Below are 17,711 nucleotides of genomic sequence, written 5' to 3'. Positions count from 1 at the left end.
TTGTTTTGTTTTGTTTTGTTTTGTTTTGTTTTGTTTTGTTTTGTTTTTTGTTCCTGGCTGTCCTGGAACTCACTCTGTAAACCAGGCTGGCCTCGAACTCAGAAATCTGCCTGCCTCTGCCTCCCAAGTGCTGGGATTAAAGGCGTGTGCCACTGCTTGGCCAAAATAACTGCAATTTATTTATTTATTTATTTATTTATTTATTTGGTAGGGTAGGGCTAAAGCAGAACTTTTTGTCATTCAGTAAAACATTTAATCATAAAACAACAAATGGTTGATGAAGCAATTGAAATCAGTTTGAAACTAAGTAGGCTGAGCATTAGTGCTACATTCGAGAGTTCAAGGCTAGCCTGGTCTACAGAGTGAGTTCCAGGACAGCCAGGGCTACACAGAGAAACCCTGTCTCGAAAAACCAAACCAAAAAAAAAAAAAAAGAAAAGAAATTGTATTTATTTTCTATTACATTAAATAATTTGAAGAGTATTGGTATTATTTCTTCTCTGAAGGTCTGATAGAATTTTGTCCTGAATCCATCTAGGTCCGAGCTTTTTTTATTTGGGAGGTTTTGAGTTTTTTATTTGAGAGGTTTTGTGTTTATCTCATTGGATGTTTTTGGTCTATTTAAATTATTAATTTCATCTTGATTTAGCTTTTGTAGATCATACATATCTAGAAATTCATTCATTTCTTTTAAAAATTTCCAGTTTTGTGAAATATAACATTTTTTAGGATGTCCTTATGATTCTCTGAATTTCTTCAATGCCTCTTGTAATATCTCCCTTTTACTCCTAATTTTATTAATTTGGATTTGTACTCTCTTTTATTTGGATAAGGGTCTCTCAATAGCTACTCTTTTTTCAAGAAAGAACTCATCATTTATTTGATCTTTTTATATTATTTTTCTTCATTTCTATGTCATTCATTTCAGTCCGGAGTTTGATTATCTCTTCCCATTTGCTTTCTTGGGAGTTGTTTGTTCTTATTTTTTCAAGGCTTCCAAGTGTGTTCTTAAATTATGAATTTGAGATCTCCCATGTTATTGACGCAGGCACTAAGTGATGTAATCTTCCCTTTGTTGTATTTCACATGTTGTGTTTTCATCTTCATTCGACTCTAGGAATTTCTAAAGTTTTCTTATTGATTTCCACATTGACCCAATTACCATTCATAAGTTTGGTGCTTAGTTTCCATGAGTTTGTATACTTTGTGTTATTTCTATGATGTTGATATCCAGATTTATTCCATTAAGACCAGAAAGAATATAGTATGTTATTTCAATTTTCCTCTATTTGTTTTGATTTTCTTTGTCTTAATATGTGATTAATTTTGGAGAAAGTTCCATGAGCTGTTGAGAAGAAATTCTTTAATGTTCATGTGGAATTTTCAGTAGATATTTATTAGGTCCATTTGATTTATAACATTAGTTTAGCTCGAATTTCTCTGTTTAGCATTTTGTTTGTTTATTGGTGAGAGTATAAATCACTCACTAGTATCACTGTGTGGTAGTCAATCTGTGATTTTATATTGAACAGTGTTTCTTTTATGAAATTGGGTACCGCTGTGTTTGGTGCACATATGTTTATAATTTTATTTTGAGACATGATGTTGCTATGAAGCCCTGGCTAGTTTGTAACTCACTGTATAGCCCTGGCTGACCTACAACTCATGATGATGCTTTTGCCTTCGGCTCCAGAGAGCTGAAATTATAGATATGAGCCCCCAGAATTATCTGTCTGTCTGTTTATTTGCTTGTTTGTTTTTCAGACAAGGTCTTTTGTAGTCCAGGCTGGCCTCATGCAGCCAAGTATCACCCTGAACTCCTGACTGTCTCACCTCCACAACCTAAATGCTGGAATTAGAGGTCTGCACCCCTACTTCTGCTTCCCATATTTTATTTCAATCCTTTAAATTGAAACAACCTGTTTGCAGTTGCTGAAAAAAATCTGTATTTAGAAAAATTCATTTATTTTTATTTTATGTGTACATGCAACACATGTGTACCTGGTGTGAGAGAACAGAAGACAGTGTTATATCCCTTGGAACTGGAGTTACAGGTGCCTGAGAACTACCATGTCGGTGCTGGGACACAAACCCAGGCGCTCTGCAAGAGCACTAACCACTCTTATGGCTCCTGCCTCAATCTCCAAGTGCTGTGATCACAGTCATGAGCACTGGCAAGAGCAACAAGTATTCCTAACCGCTGCACTACCTCTCCAGCCCTGACAATCCTCTACTTTTTGTATTTTGGGAACTGAACCCAGGCACTTGTAATCAAGCCCTTTACTACATCCCCAACATTTCTCTCTTAATGAAAATCTTCTTGATCTAAATGCAGATAAACAGTAGTACAGAAAAGGGACCTTTATCCATTTTTGTTCATCTCAACAAACAATGTAAATTTGTCTTAACTGCTTTTCACTAAAAAGAGTAATTGTGCCTGTTTTAAATTTTAATATCATTCCTATTAACAAAACTCAAAACTGTACTGCAGACAACAAAAACAATTTAGCTTTTTTTTTTAAGTTAGAAAATAGCTCCTGGCATATTCTAGAAGGACCACTGAGACTTATTCTCATGGCAAACTCAGATTCTAGTTTTGTATGATCTAGCCTAGAAGACGTGAGATTTCTTAAAGATATGGCAATCAAGATTTCAGGATATTCTAATATAAGGGACTAGAATGCATTAGGGCTCTGTCAGATACTAGGAATCTGTTGTCATGGGGAATAAAATGAATAAAAGTCTAAACTTAGCCTTGCTGTTTGGAAACTCAAATTAAAAACTAGCTCCACAAAATGTATGACTTCAATATCAACATCAGTAACATCCACTACCATATACAGAGATAAATCCTTGCAAAATCTTAATTTTAGATGTTACTACTTTCCTTTGACACAGCCATCTGCTCCTCCCTGCCCATGCTATGTCAGAAACCTCTTTCTCCTTCTTTCTGCAGCACATCTAGCTTTGGAAGCCTCTCTGCTTCCTCAGAGTATCTTGTCTAGGTCATGCAGGAATGGAAGTTCTTCGGCTCTAAAGGGTAGCCATGTAGACATATGTCACAGCATTGTTTTAGAGATGTCACACACAGCACTGCAAACCAGGCACAATTACCTCTGTGCAGATTACTGCAAAAGCCACTTGTACCAAGGTGCATCAGGTCAATTTTAGCTCCATCTGTGTTTGGGTAATAAAGAAAACTTGGCAGAGGAAAAAGACAGGGATAAAATCATGCCCATTTAAATTTTTAACAAGAAACGTTTGTTTCTACATGTTCTTATTATTTCTATTTAATAAAATCTATTTTTCTCATTTTCTTACAAAACTGTAACTTTCCTGAAGTAGCATTATTAACAAACAATACTCTTCCAGCTAGAAGCCTCCAGACATCAAATTGTCATACATCCAATCCCCTTGCCTTTGGCACAGGCATTTCTACTTTGTATATGTACCTGGCGTTGGTTTGGTTTTCTGAGGCAGGGTCTCACTTTGCTGCTCAGGGCAGGCCTGCCTCAAGCTCATGGTGCTCCTCCTGCCTTAAGCCTCCACATTGCTGGGAAAACAGGCATAAGCCATCACACCCAGATGTATCTGACTTTTGAAGGCACCTTATCTTTTCAGAGTATTTCCTTTCTCAAGAATTCATAATTTTGAATTTCCTTACTATACTATACTTTACTGTATATTTATTTTTTAAAGAGTAAAAATTCTCATGAGATTAGGGTTTTATATACTTGGACTTTGGAAAATTAAAATTAAAATTTGTAGCTAAAGAAGTTGAACTAAGCGTAGAAAAATGTACTGTGGCTAAGAGTAATGGAACTCATTCACGCTTGACTGAGAGCAATCCTGTTTTGGAAGGAGTATAAACAGGAACCTGGGACTGGGAGGAAATGAGTAACCTCACCCCTGGACAAAGAATAGTCAGTACAAAGAACTGCTGCCTGGTATTATAGGCAGAATTCTCTCTCAAAGTTAAAAAGCAGAATAATGGCATAAAGCAGACTCTTCTACAGTAGGGTTTACTTGAAATAACCCACCTTACAGAATTTTCAGCTTTCCTAGATCTCTTATTAAGATACAAAAAAGTATTTCCTTAACTTTAGTGGCTGGAAACCCTAGACTTTCTGACAGGTACTATATCAGTCAAGTGTTCAGCCTGTGTCTTAATTAGAGACTATAAAAAAAAAAAGGTTAAAAATGTTCTATCTTACCTCCATGATGGGATTGGAGGCCAAGACCTTTTCTTCAACATTGGCCTCACTGGCAGAGCCACTTACTGTTGCAAAGTACCGCATGGCATATTTAGCTGAGACCGTCTTCCCTGCGCCTGACTCTCCACTTACAATGATGGACTGATTTCGTTCATCCCTGTAAAGCAAATCAAAGCGACTGTCATTGCATCCACTTCTGGACATGATCACTTTTGCACATTTTTCCCTAATGAGGCAGAGTGTGGAAGCAAAGCGGAAGAATGACTACTTATAAACAGGACAGAGAGAAAGAACATACCATTAACTTAGAGAGAATCATGTTACTAAGGACAACTCTGTATTACTGGCATTCTGAATGTTCTGTGTGCATCTCAAACACAGTATTTTATTCATTTGCATTAGTATTTTATAATACTGTTGTCAGCTACCACAGAAGAAAAGGGGAATATTCTTTGGCTCCACAGCAAAAGAATTTAGGGAAAAATGTGCTTTTTTAAATTTTTATAAAAATCATTTGAAATATTTCAAATTGTCCATCTGTTAATAATTATGAAGCAGCATCTCCCATAATCTACTGTTTGATGTTGGCTAATTTCACTTTAAAAAAACATTACTCCACAATTGAAACTTTTCTCTCCTTCTCTTCCTCCTCCTCCCCTCTCCCGCCTCCTCTTTTTTTTTTTTTTTTGAGACAGGGATTCTCTATGTATTCCTAGCTGTCCTGATCCACCAGCTTCTTCCTCCAGAGAGCTGGGATTAAAGGCATACAACAGAATCAGGTTGGGGGAGGACCGAGGGAGAGAGTGGTGGGAGAGACAGCTGGAGGCGGGGGTGGAGGTGGGGGGTGGATTTCAGGGTGAGATAAAAACCTAGTGTAGTGGAAATGCCCAGAAACCTATAAGGGTGACCCTAGGGAAAACTCCTAGTAACGGGGGATAGGGAGTCTGAACCAGCTATCTTCTGTAACCAGGCAAGACTTCCAGTGGAGTGATTAGGATACCAAACCTTCAACCTATAATGTATCCTTCCTGTAGGTGGAAGGAGAGAACTGAGTGGGAGAGGGGATGAAGAAGAGAATGGGGGTGGTTAGGACCAGGTATAGGGAGGAACAGGAGGCATGGCCAAACGGCCATGAGAATGAATAGAAACCTGCAACAGAGTTGGGGAGGTAGGAGCATCACCAGGAAGAGACAGAGACCTGGGATAAGATGCTTAAGACTCAATGGGAGTGTCAGCTAGGACTCACAACACTGGAGATATGGAACCTGAAGAGGCCTCCGGTAGCCAGTTAGAAACTCTTTCAACCCCAAATTTATCCTGTCTACAAGTAATGCAGTTAAAAGGGGGGGGGTAAGCGGAGATTGAGGGAACAGCCAACCAATAACTAGCCCAACTTGAGACCCATCCCATGAGCAAGCACCAATTCCCTGACAATTAATGATACTCTGTTATGCTTTCAGATAGGAGTCTAGCATGGCTGCCCTCTGAAAGGTTGCTGACTCAGACAAATGCAGACACTCACAGTCAAACAGTGGATGGAGCTTGGGGACTCCTATGGAAGAGCAGGAGGAAGGACTGGGGCCTCTAAGGGGATAGGAACTCCACAGGAAGACCAAGAGTCAACTAACCTGGACCCTTGGTGCTCTCAGAGTGAACTACCAACCAAAGAACATATACAGGCTAGACCTAGGCCTACTAACACATGTGTAACAGATGTGCAGCTTGGTCTTCAGGTGGGTCCCAAACAACTGGAACAGCAGCTATTCCAAAAGCTGTTGCCTATATGTGGGATATCTTCTTCTAGCTGGACTTTCTTGTCTGGCCTCAGTGGGAGAAGATTCACCCAGCCTTGCAGAGACTTGATGTGCCAGGGAAGGGAGGATACCTGTGAGGCTCTCATCCTCTCAGAGGAGAAGGGAAGGGGAGATGGGAGAAGGATTGTGGGACAGGTTACCAGGAGGAGACAGTGAGTGGAATGTAAAGTGAATAAGTAAAATAAAGAAATAAGGGAAGGGGAGGGGGAGGGGAGGGGGAGGGGAGGGGAGGGGGAGGGAGAGGGAGAGAGAACGAGCTGATTGTCAGCATTCATCTCCCCTTGTCTCCTGACCTACTGATGCAAAGTGGCTGGCTGCCTACAGTTTCTTCTGCTGTGACTCCCGGCCATGCAAGTCTATACTTTAAACCATGAGCCAAACTAACCTCTTCCTGCCTTAAGCTGCTTTTGTCATGTACCTTGTTATAGCAGTGAATACAAGTAACTGATGCAGGGAGGAAAGATTTAGTTTATGTTACAGTCCATGTTCACTTGGGTCTCTTGTTTCTGGAGCGTGGGGAATCATAACAAGGAACATAGAGTAAAAGCAAAGCTGCTCACCTCGCGGCAGCCAGGAAGCAGACAAAGCTGAGATGGTGGGATGGTGGGATGGATAAGAGAAACCCTTGACATATTCTCAGCAGCTTCTTTCCTTCTGCCAGGTTGCACTTCCTAATAGCTTATTCAGCTTGGAACTCGTCAATGGATTAAGTTCTTGGAGAACTTACACCTGTTTTGTCTCTCAACACTACCCAGTCTTCTGCATATAAACCTTTGGAGCCATTTTATACTCAAATGATAACACAGGGAATACACACATAAGGTACCAAGCCTGACTTAGGATATACTGACTGGAAGTCACAAAGCATCTGTATAATCAGTCTTATAAGGTAGCATGCATTACATCAAGCCTGTTATATAAGCAGGATACTAGGCACCACATGGTAGCTGAGTCACAATTGTTAACAGCAGAGATTTCACCATCCATAAGAGTCATTTTCCACTTAGCCAATGAACCTCGGGATACTAGAGCATTCAGAAACCACATAACTAAATGAAAGAAGGGATGGCTAAGAAAGGTCTGGTAATAACGTCAGAAGTAATAAAACCAGATGACACACCTAAATGGCAGGAAGGAGACTGCAGAAATGATGCTTCACAATGATGAAGGGAAAGGCTTGTATCAGATTCTACTTAATATTTTTTGAAATGCTGCTGTACTTATTAGCCAATATAATTTAACAACTAGAAAAACAGAGACAGGCACTCTTTTCCTCTTTGCAGAAAACAACAGAAGAGTTAGTTTTAAGGTTGGTGACTAGAATGCCGAGACAGTGGGTTGTTATGGCATACACCCCTAACTCTAGGGGTACAGGGAGGTCTATGGTAGGCTCCTTCTGCCTTGCTATGTCACTTCTTAGCATGCACGTTCTGTCCTTCACTGGGAAGAGGCCTATGCATTAATCTAATCAAACATAAAGATAACAAATACATTTCACAGAACATTTTAAGGTCAAGCTAGACCACTTGTGAAACCCATGGAGATCTTATGTTTTAAGTTCTATGGTTATTGGAAGAGATGCAATTAGTATACACAGTATTTTTTTAAAACTAAATCAAGTTTAACTACACAGTACTAACTTTTTTTAAAAAAAATCAAAGCTGTAAGTAAAACTTAGTCACATTGCTCTGTGAATCAAACAGGACAGAAAATATATAAAATTAAGATAATATTACACCACATGTCTATAAGGAGCAAAACTAAATGGTTTAATGAAAATGATACTGTGATTCTGGTAAAGGCAAACAAGCAGGGAGGCAGTGAGACGGCTCAGCAGGTAGTTGCTTGGCTTGGAACAAAGCCTGACGAACTGAGTCCATACTTAAGACTCAGATGATGGAGAGAGAATTAACTCCCATGTGTTTTCCTCTGTGCGTACGCACACAAACACATACACACACGCACACGCACACACAGAGTGAAGAAAATCAGTCAGGTTTAACATGAGAAAGGACAAATAAGGATGTGAGAAGAGGAATACAAGAGGAAAAACAGACCCCAAACTCCATTTGCCTTTTCTCCTCTAAAAGTCAACAGGCCCATTAAACGTAAGAGGGTCGGTATTCCACGAGGGCACTGTTCTCTAAGGAGCATGTTTAGAATGGAGATGGGGCTCAGTCAAGTCTAACTAAAACTGGGCTATCATGATGGCCTAACAGGTAAAGCCGATTGCTATTAGGCTCCTTTCTGGCCTCCTGAGGTACTACACCAACTTGGTGCCCCAACATTTACGCACATGGTAAAATTCTCATGCACATAAGTAAGTCAATAAACCAAGATGTAAGCCCATCCCTTTAACTCTAACCCCCACCATATACACACAACCTGCTCTTCCTGTAACCTCGTCATCTCTAGAAAGGAAACTGACAACCTTCTATCTCTCAGAACAAATCCTTGTGGTCATCCTAACTCCTGCTTCTCTCTTACCCTCTATCAGCTTTCCCAGTTTGATCTTAAAACTATATCCAGAATCTGTTCCCTACTCCACATCTTCACTAATACTTTCGACTAAATCACCTCTTTAAATCACTGAATAGCCTCCTACCTCACCTACAGAGTTCTATACTTGCTCGCTCGCTCTGTTTTGTTCCCATAAAGTTACTATAATAGGATTTGAAACGTGTAAAAGCTAGGCACACTGTAAAATGAATTCCTGCATGTGCATCACTCACATCCAGGAGCTGCCCACTTGCTCTGTTTCTCTATTTTTCCCATTCGAAAACTTTCTGCAACATTTTGAATAGAGCTTGTAAACATCTCTACTTCCACAACCTTCACAACGTTTGTTAAGTAGAGCTTTGTTCTTATCTATTTATAATGGCCAAAGTCAGGAAAGCTAATACTGCTATAACAACACTATCAGTTTAATCAATAATCCTACCAATAGGTGATAAGCATAAGCTTCATTTACTTTTATTCTTCACCAGGCTTTGTTTGTGGGGTGGAACTTTTGTCTAGTTTGCTGCTATATCATGTCCAGGACAGTGCCTGGTTTTTGGATTGTGATTATGAAATTCCTGTCAATAATGATAAGCTGTATCTCACCTAAAGATATGAGGGGGTCTGTAGGAACAGTGGTGATGTAAAACACCAAGACTCACACCCAGGAGAGCTGGCATGTTTATTTGCTAAGAGAAAAAAAAAGTAAGAAGTGATTCTGCAGCCTAGATTCCTGACTAAACCAAGGCAGACACACTCTACTTGGTGATTGTAGCAGATTTTGTGGGTACAGATTTATTACTATGTGATAAACATTCTAACTAACTGAAGCATATTTCAAGCTATCTACAAGAAAAAACTAGGCAAAGCGGAGAAAACAAACCTGACTCACGGGGATCTCATGTGGGATAAGAGAGTGCCAGGAAATCAGCTGAATCTCCTGACATTTGAGGGTTGCCACAACAATGATGAGAAACCTCGCTTTCAGAGTTCAGAACGGTATTGAGGCTGAGAATGTGCTTACCATATGTGAGGCTCTTACTTTGATCCCTTGAGCCAAAGAACGAATTTTCTGAAAATTGTAAAATTCTTTAAGTATTATAAAATTTTTCAGAGATCAATTTTAGAGTCTAGCAGTCCCTGGGATTCCCTCACTGGCTAGTGCGTCTCAGGCTGTACTGAGTGGTGTCAGCATTGCACTGCAGTGCTTGGAAACTCGAAAAATCAAGTACTACTGGTAGATATTGCTCAGCTTAGAGGAAAATGTACTGTCAGATGGAATTTTCTAAATATTAAGCTTTAAACATTGGATATTCATTACTGTTTTATAGTAGTATCAGGCATAATATAGCATATTATGTACTAATTCACTGTTATTTTATACTTAATATACTAATATTTTAGTGTCAACTAACTAAAGTTGAAAGATGGCCTTAGAAAAATTATAGAACTTCTCTAAACCTCAGTTTTACCAACTGCAATAAAGTTTATAACAAGACATACTCAAAAAGTTGTTAAGATAAATTTTGTTAATAAATCAAAAGTAGCTAATCAATACCTTGTCAGGAGACAGCACATGATTAACTCTGGTTCTTATTACAAGTACTATTATTATTAAAAGAGTATAATGACTTCTATGGGTACTTCCATTGAAGTAATTATAAAATTCTATCACACTTTGGACCAAAAATGTACACTGGTTGCAAAGAGAAAATCATAGCCTCTCTCGAGTCAGCCTCCTGTCGACCCTATGAACTGTCTGAGGATTCCCACGTCATCCTATGCCCAGCCCCTCCGTGTATGCTTAAGAAGCTAGTGCGTTCCCAGTGCACTCACCCTTCCACATTACATCATTTAGTATTCTCAGCATCATTTTATCTTGAAAGTGCTTTATTTTCCATTCTCTGCCGTCAAATGTTAAGGCTCTGTGGGTTATATGAGACGCTCTGCAGAGTTATACACACACAACTGATGTCCTGTCTTATATTTTTAATTGCTATCATACAGATTGCTTTTCCAGCTCATAGTTATTTTAGTTTGTCTGTTACTCTGCTGAGTGACATTAGGGAAATCACTTACTGCTATACAACTAAACTTTGACTCTCTCACCTATAAAACAGAATACCTGTCCTTGCTTTGTCACAGGAGCATGATGAGATTCCAAAGACAATTTTAAAACAAACTATATAATCCATGTATAAATGTGAGACTTTAATATTAAATTGAATAGTCCAGACAATCTGAGACAAATTGGTCAAATACTTGTAATTATTTACAAGTTCTTATTCTCTTTAAATTATCCACGACACAGCAAAGAATAGATTTTCTTATCTAACAAGAGCCATGAAATGACAATACAAGTTCCTACCAACCTTGCCATTTGCTTGTAAGCTTCTTCAGCTACTGCAAAGATGTGAGGATCCATGTCACCCATGTTCTGGCCACTGTAGGCATTAATAATATCTTCTCCATAGATAGGCAGCTGTTCATAGGGATTTATAGCTACTAGAACTATTCCTGGGGGAGGAGGGGGAGAAAGAAAATGAAATCAATGGTCTCCTAATGGGTTTGGTAAAGTAAGGCAGCATAAAACCTTGTCTCAACTTAGTTCACATTAAACTCATAAATTGCTCAAAGGTCAAAATACACTACAGTCTTAGGTATTCTAAATTATTTTACATAGTCCTAACTGATCTGGACTAGACTGTTTAAAATAATGTGACTTAGACAGGGGTAGAGCACTTGTCAATCATTTGTGAAGCTCTGGGTTTGATCTCCATGTAGCAAAAAAAAAAAATGTTTTAAATAATTTAAATATTTTCATACTTAGTAAAAAAAAAAAAATGGGGGTTGAAGAGACAGCTCAGGGGTAAGGAGCACTTGCTGATCTTGCAGAGACCGTGAGTTCAGTTCCCAGCACTAATGTTGGGCAACTCACAATTGCCTGTAACTACAACTCCGAGGAATCAGACCATCTTCTAGACTTTGTGAGTACCCACAGGCATGTATATACAACCACCACCCCTGATAAAAATAAAAAATTCAAAAGCTCATGTCTAAAAATTTATTCAATGAAATAATCAGAGATTCATCTGAAGGATTTTCTTTTAGGAAGATATCACACTGATAGTCATACGGAGAACAGAAACAAACAAGATATATATACTAAAATCATTCTACTTAAGCATTGTGCCACATTACAAAATACATGTTCATGCTGGGCGGTGGTGGCGCACGCCTTTAATCCCAGCACTTGGGAGGCAGAGGCAGGCGGATCTCTGAGTTCAAGAGTTCGAGGCTAGCCTGGTCTACAGAGTGAGTTCCAGGATAGCCAGGGCTACACAGAGAAACCCTGTCTCGAAAACAAACAAACAAACAAAAAAACCAAAATACATGCTTTCGAAGAATATTAAATGTCAAAAGAAAGTGGAGACAGGTGGAGGATCAGGAGTTCAAGGTCATTCTCAGTTACATAATGAGTTCCAAGACAGTCTGTACTACATGAGACACTGGACTCAAAAGAAACAAATCATAGAAAATAGAACATGTGCAAAATTAATTAATTAATTAATTAATTAATGGTATGACAAGATGACTCAGTGGTTAAGAGCACTGCTCTTGCAGAGGACCAGGTTTGGTTCCCAGCATCACATGGTGATTCACAGCCATCTGAAACCCTAACCTGGCACACTACACATGTGGTGTATACACATACATGCAGCCAAAACACTTATACACATAAAATAAATCTAAAAATATAAATTGAAGAAAAATATTTAAATAATAGGGATAAGAAATGTTATCAAGACAGGTACATTAGATATAAATTCTTCTGAGAGGAAAAAGTGTATCTGTTTAAACAGACAATGTGAAGACATGACAATCACAACATGGTCAGCAAGCCAGTGAACACATGGGAATGAATGAACATCCAGATGACATCTCAGGAGAGTCATGATTAGTAGGAGAGAGAGAAGATCATGAGGGAAAAGGAGCCAGAGAGGCAGGAGGAAATCACTGAGAACAAAATAGAACAGAGAAAAACAAAGACAGATTCCCATCTGTCTGGGAGAAGGTCCACAGCCACATGCCCAGGCTCCAGCTTCATTTCTGAGAAAACAGTCAGGAACTGGGCTGCTGGCAGCTAACACTGCAGGAGAGAGACAGACACCATGAGGTGTCTGTCCTTGGTGACTAAGTCAGTGAGAAGAAAGGGAGCACTAACTCTGCACCTGCACCAAATGCCAGTCTTTGGTCATCTACTCTTCACAGAGCATATTTTTACAAAATAAAAAGAACTAGCAACTTCAGCACTAAATCTGAAATGACTGGGAGGGAGTGTCCCAAAGATGGACCTGTTCTTTAAATGTTGAGCAAAATTATGTATATTCACAAATGACTGTATTTGGCAAGAAATATAACCAGCTAGCGAACACTGGTAAATCTTTCTGATTACTTAGAAGGGATTTTTGCATGTATGAGAAATTCAATCACAGCTGGCTTTCTGTGTATGCATTTCAATCACTACACCCATCAAAGGAAATCTTACAGCTCATCAGCAAAACACTTACCACAATACGTATAAATGAGTTTAGAATCGATGAAGCGAACTCGGAGATTATGTAGCACAGCGGGCTCGTGAAGATAGCTGAGAGCTGTGAGGTCATTTTCTCCAACAAGTATGTCAGGGTTCCGTAAGTGAGGGAGCTCATTGGTCTTTGGATCTAGACGATATTCCAAATCCTGAGGACAGAGATGCAATAACTGTGTCAGTAATGACAAACACGAAACACTTGATTATTATGACTATGCACTTGATTATTTCCTAGTTCTGATTTGGCTCTTGGCTTTAGAATATATTTATTTCCTGTCATTTTTCCATTATCAGAAAAACTGGTAAAAATGGCAAACAAGAAAGAATGGCTTCCTTTTCATCAGAATAAATCTGCATGAATAATTTAAGATTTATTTTCATATTTAATTATATGTGTACATGTGTGTACTATGTGTGGGTACAAGATGAAATTGTCTAGAGAGGACATTGGATTCCCTGGACTTGGAATTAACAGGCATAAACTAGCAGATGCAGGGAACTGATCTCTGATCATCTGGAAGAACAATACACACTCTTAATCACTGAGCCATCTCTCTAGCCCCAATGTAAATAATTTTTGTTATTATAGTTGAAGAAGTCAGAGCCTAGAGATTTTTACCCAGAAAACTACAGCCATTAGATGAGCTTTCAGTCCCTTCTTCATCTTATGTATGGGAAGTGATAGACAGTATAAAGCAGGTTAGGAATCAGTTCTAGAATCAGACTGGCCTAGGTTCAACTCCTAACACTGGCACTTAACTCTTATTTGCTTTGTGTACATTATTTAAATTAAATCAATCATTTCTAAGATGGTATAACAAAAATATCTCAAAGGTATGCTTAAAATTTAAAGAAGCAATGCTCTAAGATTTCTGGAACCCCAAGAAATTACATACTACATTGTGTATACATATTTGAGAAGAATAATTCATACTTTTCATTAGACTTTAGTGAGGTGACTGGCCCAAAACACTGAGAAGTAGCATGTGGGCTGGTGTAATGGCTCAGGAGGTAAAGGTTTTTGTAGCCAAAAGGATGACCTAAGTGATCCTATGTAGTGAAAGGAAAGAATCAACCCCTGAAGTTGTCCTCTGACCTCCACAAATGCAAGCATATTAAATGTCAAGATACATTTAGGAAGTACCATGCATTATAAAATCGTATGTAATGGAGCTTTTTGACATTCCCAATTATGAAAGCTGCCACTCAACCATAAATTAAGGACAACTAGCATAGGACAAGTGAAAGGGAAAACAATAAGTTCAATTAAAACAGAACATGCTAGTTTATCACCACTGAAGATGTACAGAGAGGTTAAGAATTCAAATCATGTATGAATGGATGACCACTCAGGAGAGACAGGATGCTGCCCCTCTGTTTGCTTCTCAAGGGATGATGTCCTTAATACACAACTACCTGTTTCCTTACTGTTCCAATCGGACTGCTTTAAATTCCCCGTACTACATTCTGCTTGCCTGCCTACCTACAATGTAATGTTTGGGGTCAGGAACCTCATTGGCCTTTTCTGTTTTTTCTCCAAATGGTGTGACATATGGACTGACAGCAAGTCCTGAAGGACGTGGAGCTTTAGAAATGCTCATGATCATCATGTTTGATTGATAATACAACTCATCATATGGCTCCAGAACAGCAAAAGGGCATTCCAGAATGTTCTTCTGAGACTTCATGGGGGGATGAAGCAGTTAGGTGGTCAGTGTGGGAAGAAAATAAAACTGGGATATTAGAGAAAACACTAATAAGGCAAGAGTCATCTAAAAAAGTTACAAAAATTTTCTCTTGGAATGGATATAATCTGCTTCTCTGAAATGGTTAGTTATGATCAAGTAAATATACACTTCTAATATTGCAAAGACCAAGCTTTTTAAATTTTATTCTAGGACCTGAAATCCTTTATCTCCTAAAATGAGAAATGGTTTGTTGCAGGGAGAATTTCTCTATTTTTCTCATCTATATCCTGTTTTTAGAATTGATCTTCTTCCTTCTCCTCTTTCTCCTCTTCTTCCTCCTCCTCCTCTTGCTCTTCCTCCTCTTCTTCCTCCTCTTCCTCCTCCTCTTCTTCTTTTTCTTTTTAAACATAGAACTTCGTGTAACCAAGGATGGGCATAAAAAGTTCAGGATAACTTAAATTCCTGACTCTCCACTCTACTTCCCAAGTGCTGGCATTGTAGTGTGCATGACTACATCAGGCTGATGACTTGCTTTTGTTAGAAACATTGATTTCAGGAAAATCTATCTGATGCCGCTGAACCTTGGTTTCCTTATTTGACAAACAGTAAAATTATCACCTACCGACCCATAAAGCTGTCATAGAGCTGTGAACTGACATTAAAAAATACAGCCCAAGGCCAGGCGGTGGTGGCGCACGCCTTTAATCCCAGCACTTGGGAGGCAGAGGCAGGCAGATTTCTGAGTTCGAGGCCAGCCTGGTCTACAGAGTGAGTTCCAGGACAGCCAGGGCTACACAGAGAAACCCTGTCTCGAAAAACCAAAAAAAAAAAAAAAGAGGGCAATAGAGATGTGCCATGCCATTTAGGGCTAAGCCCTCAATACTGGGACTAGAAGTTTTTCAAAGAAAATTAATGTTACATAGTTTTGTTCAAGAAAAAGTGTGGCATGCCCTGCCAAATACAGTGGGCAGGTTAAAAACTGTGGGACAAAGGTGAGTTCACTCATGCAGAATGCAGCCAGTCAGAGACAGAGCTGGTGGTAAGGCCTTCTGCTGACCAGTAAGATACTTCATATGTATTAGCTTCTTAGTAAATATTTTTCAAATAATTAAGTTTCAGCAAAATATCAAATCTTAGACTGGTACTTAGTTAATATGAAATAAGTGCAACACTGTCCCAAACATAAAATATGAACACACAACCACATCTTTAGTATTAAAATTAGATATTAAGCCAAATTTCATAATCATAATAAATGTATAAGATAACATGATTGTGCTTTAAAGCATGCACTGTTCTCATGAGCCTCTCTATAGGGTAGAAAAATTACCATTTTTATCAAAATAGTAAAAACAATATTAAATTAATACAAAATGTATGTTATACTTGGCATTAAGCAAATTATAATAAAATTCTATCTCTCACTCTCCTTCACTTCAGACTAAATTCAAGAAATGAAGATGAAGTTCTTACCTTCCCTTCCTCAAGGTGAAGCAGGAGCACTTTATCTCCGGGCTTATAATCCTTGAGCAACTCTGCAGATTTCCACACTTCCTCAGGATCAGGTATCCAAACCCTGGCAAACTAGAAGACAAAAAGCAAAGAAATTTAAGCTAGCAAATCAAACACTTAATAATCATATATAAAGCATAGCATATCATAACTTTATTTATAATTAATTTACTAAATGGTCATCTTAGACCAGGCCCGGCAGTGCTTGTCTATAATGCCAGCACTGGAGGGAAAGGGATTCAAGGTCAGTCTCAGCTGTACAGTGAGTGAGCGGGCGGTCAGCCTGGGACCCTGTAACAAAACAACACAACAACAACAGCAACAAGAGCAGCAACTACAACAACAGAAAGGACTCTGGGCTACAAGAAATTTTCTTTTCTTTTTCTTTGTTTGTTTGAGACAGCATCGTCCAGGGTGGCCTTGACCTCACAGTCCTCCTGCTTAGGCCTCCTGAGTATTGTGATTACAGGTATACACCATGCCTGCATGACACTTAACTTTTAAAATTAGAATAGAAAAGTAGGTTAGCCCCAGTACCACCACCATTCCCAGATTACATAAATAATATGCTCTGAAAAAATAACTAAAATTAAAACCCGACTTTGCTTTATATAGTGAATGTAATTTGGGGTAAAAATTTACATATAACATCTATTTTCAAAGTTCTCAGGTGGTAATTCAACAGCATAGCCATCTCTTTATGGTAGCATTCGCAAGTGAAATCTTTCATGTGGTTTCATCATCTGCAAAGCCTTGCTGACTTCTCAGAAAGCCTGCAGGAAACATTCTGGTGGGGAGAGGAGACATAAGCTAGCAGCCTAATGCTACAGATGATTTATAGGCTACATTTCTACTATTTTCTTTGAAAAGAGTTTCGTTGCTAATTTTAAAAGTTGAAGAAAATTGCTATTTAAAATTTGAACACATTTTATGAAGATTAATGGAAAATTGTATTTGGCTAGCAATACATCTGGCTCAAGTAACCTCAATACTATGGGAATACAAAGAATACAGCCTTAAAACTATAATCTCAACTAGTTCTCTGGATCTAAACTAGATAGGGAGTTTTGAGGAAAAGTAAAAAATATAATAATATGCATGAATCTTACTAACACTGCAGCAAAGCCACGTGCAATGTCTGCTTGGACTCTCCAAGAAGGAATCGCCCTTTAAACTGTAAATACAGAGCTGACAAAATGATGTAGTAGGTAAGGCGCTAAGCCAGAAGACATGAGTTTAATCCCTGGAACCCACATGGTAGAACAAAAGAAACAATTCCTGCAAGTTGCCCTGACTTCGACTTGGCATGAGTTTCCTCCGACCCCCAATATACACGCATACACACAAAGTGTATAAATAAATAAATAAATAAATAAATAAATAAAACTAA

The 17,711-nt window shown here is 38.7% G+C and overlaps 1 protein-coding gene across 4 annotated transcripts in view; it reads right to left on the bottom strand.

Moving 5' to 3' along the window:
• The window catches only part of Myo5a (myosin VA), a 154,355-nt gene that overhangs the window by 98,487 nt on the left and 38,157 nt on the right, over positions 1–17,711 (bottom strand). For 3 of the 4 annotated variants that reach the window (XM_028773618.1, XM_028773619.1, XM_028773620.1), the window contains exons 2-5: positions 16,283–16,393; positions 13,099–13,270; positions 10,900–11,044; positions 4,215–4,371 (exon numbers count right to left, since the gene is read on the bottom strand). In XM_028773618.1, the coding sequence (XP_028629451.1) occupies positions 4,215–4,371; positions 10,900–11,044; positions 13,099–13,270; positions 16,283–16,393 (585 nt within the window). Of the gene's footprint in view, positions 1–4,214; positions 4,372–9,133; positions 9,211–10,899; positions 11,045–13,098; positions 13,271–16,282; positions 16,394–17,711 lie in introns of those variants that run through there. The other variant, XM_028773621.1, reaches the window with a different exon arrangement.

This window comes from Grammomys surdaster, unplaced genomic scaffold, assembly GCF_004785775.1.
Source record: "Grammomys surdaster isolate TR1022 unplaced genomic scaffold, NIH_TR_1.0 231, whole genome shotgun sequence".
Classification (NCBI taxonomy): Eukaryota; Metazoa; Chordata; class Mammalia; order Rodentia; family Muridae; genus Grammomys; species Grammomys surdaster.
This window is presented reverse-complemented; position numbering and strand designations above follow the sequence as displayed.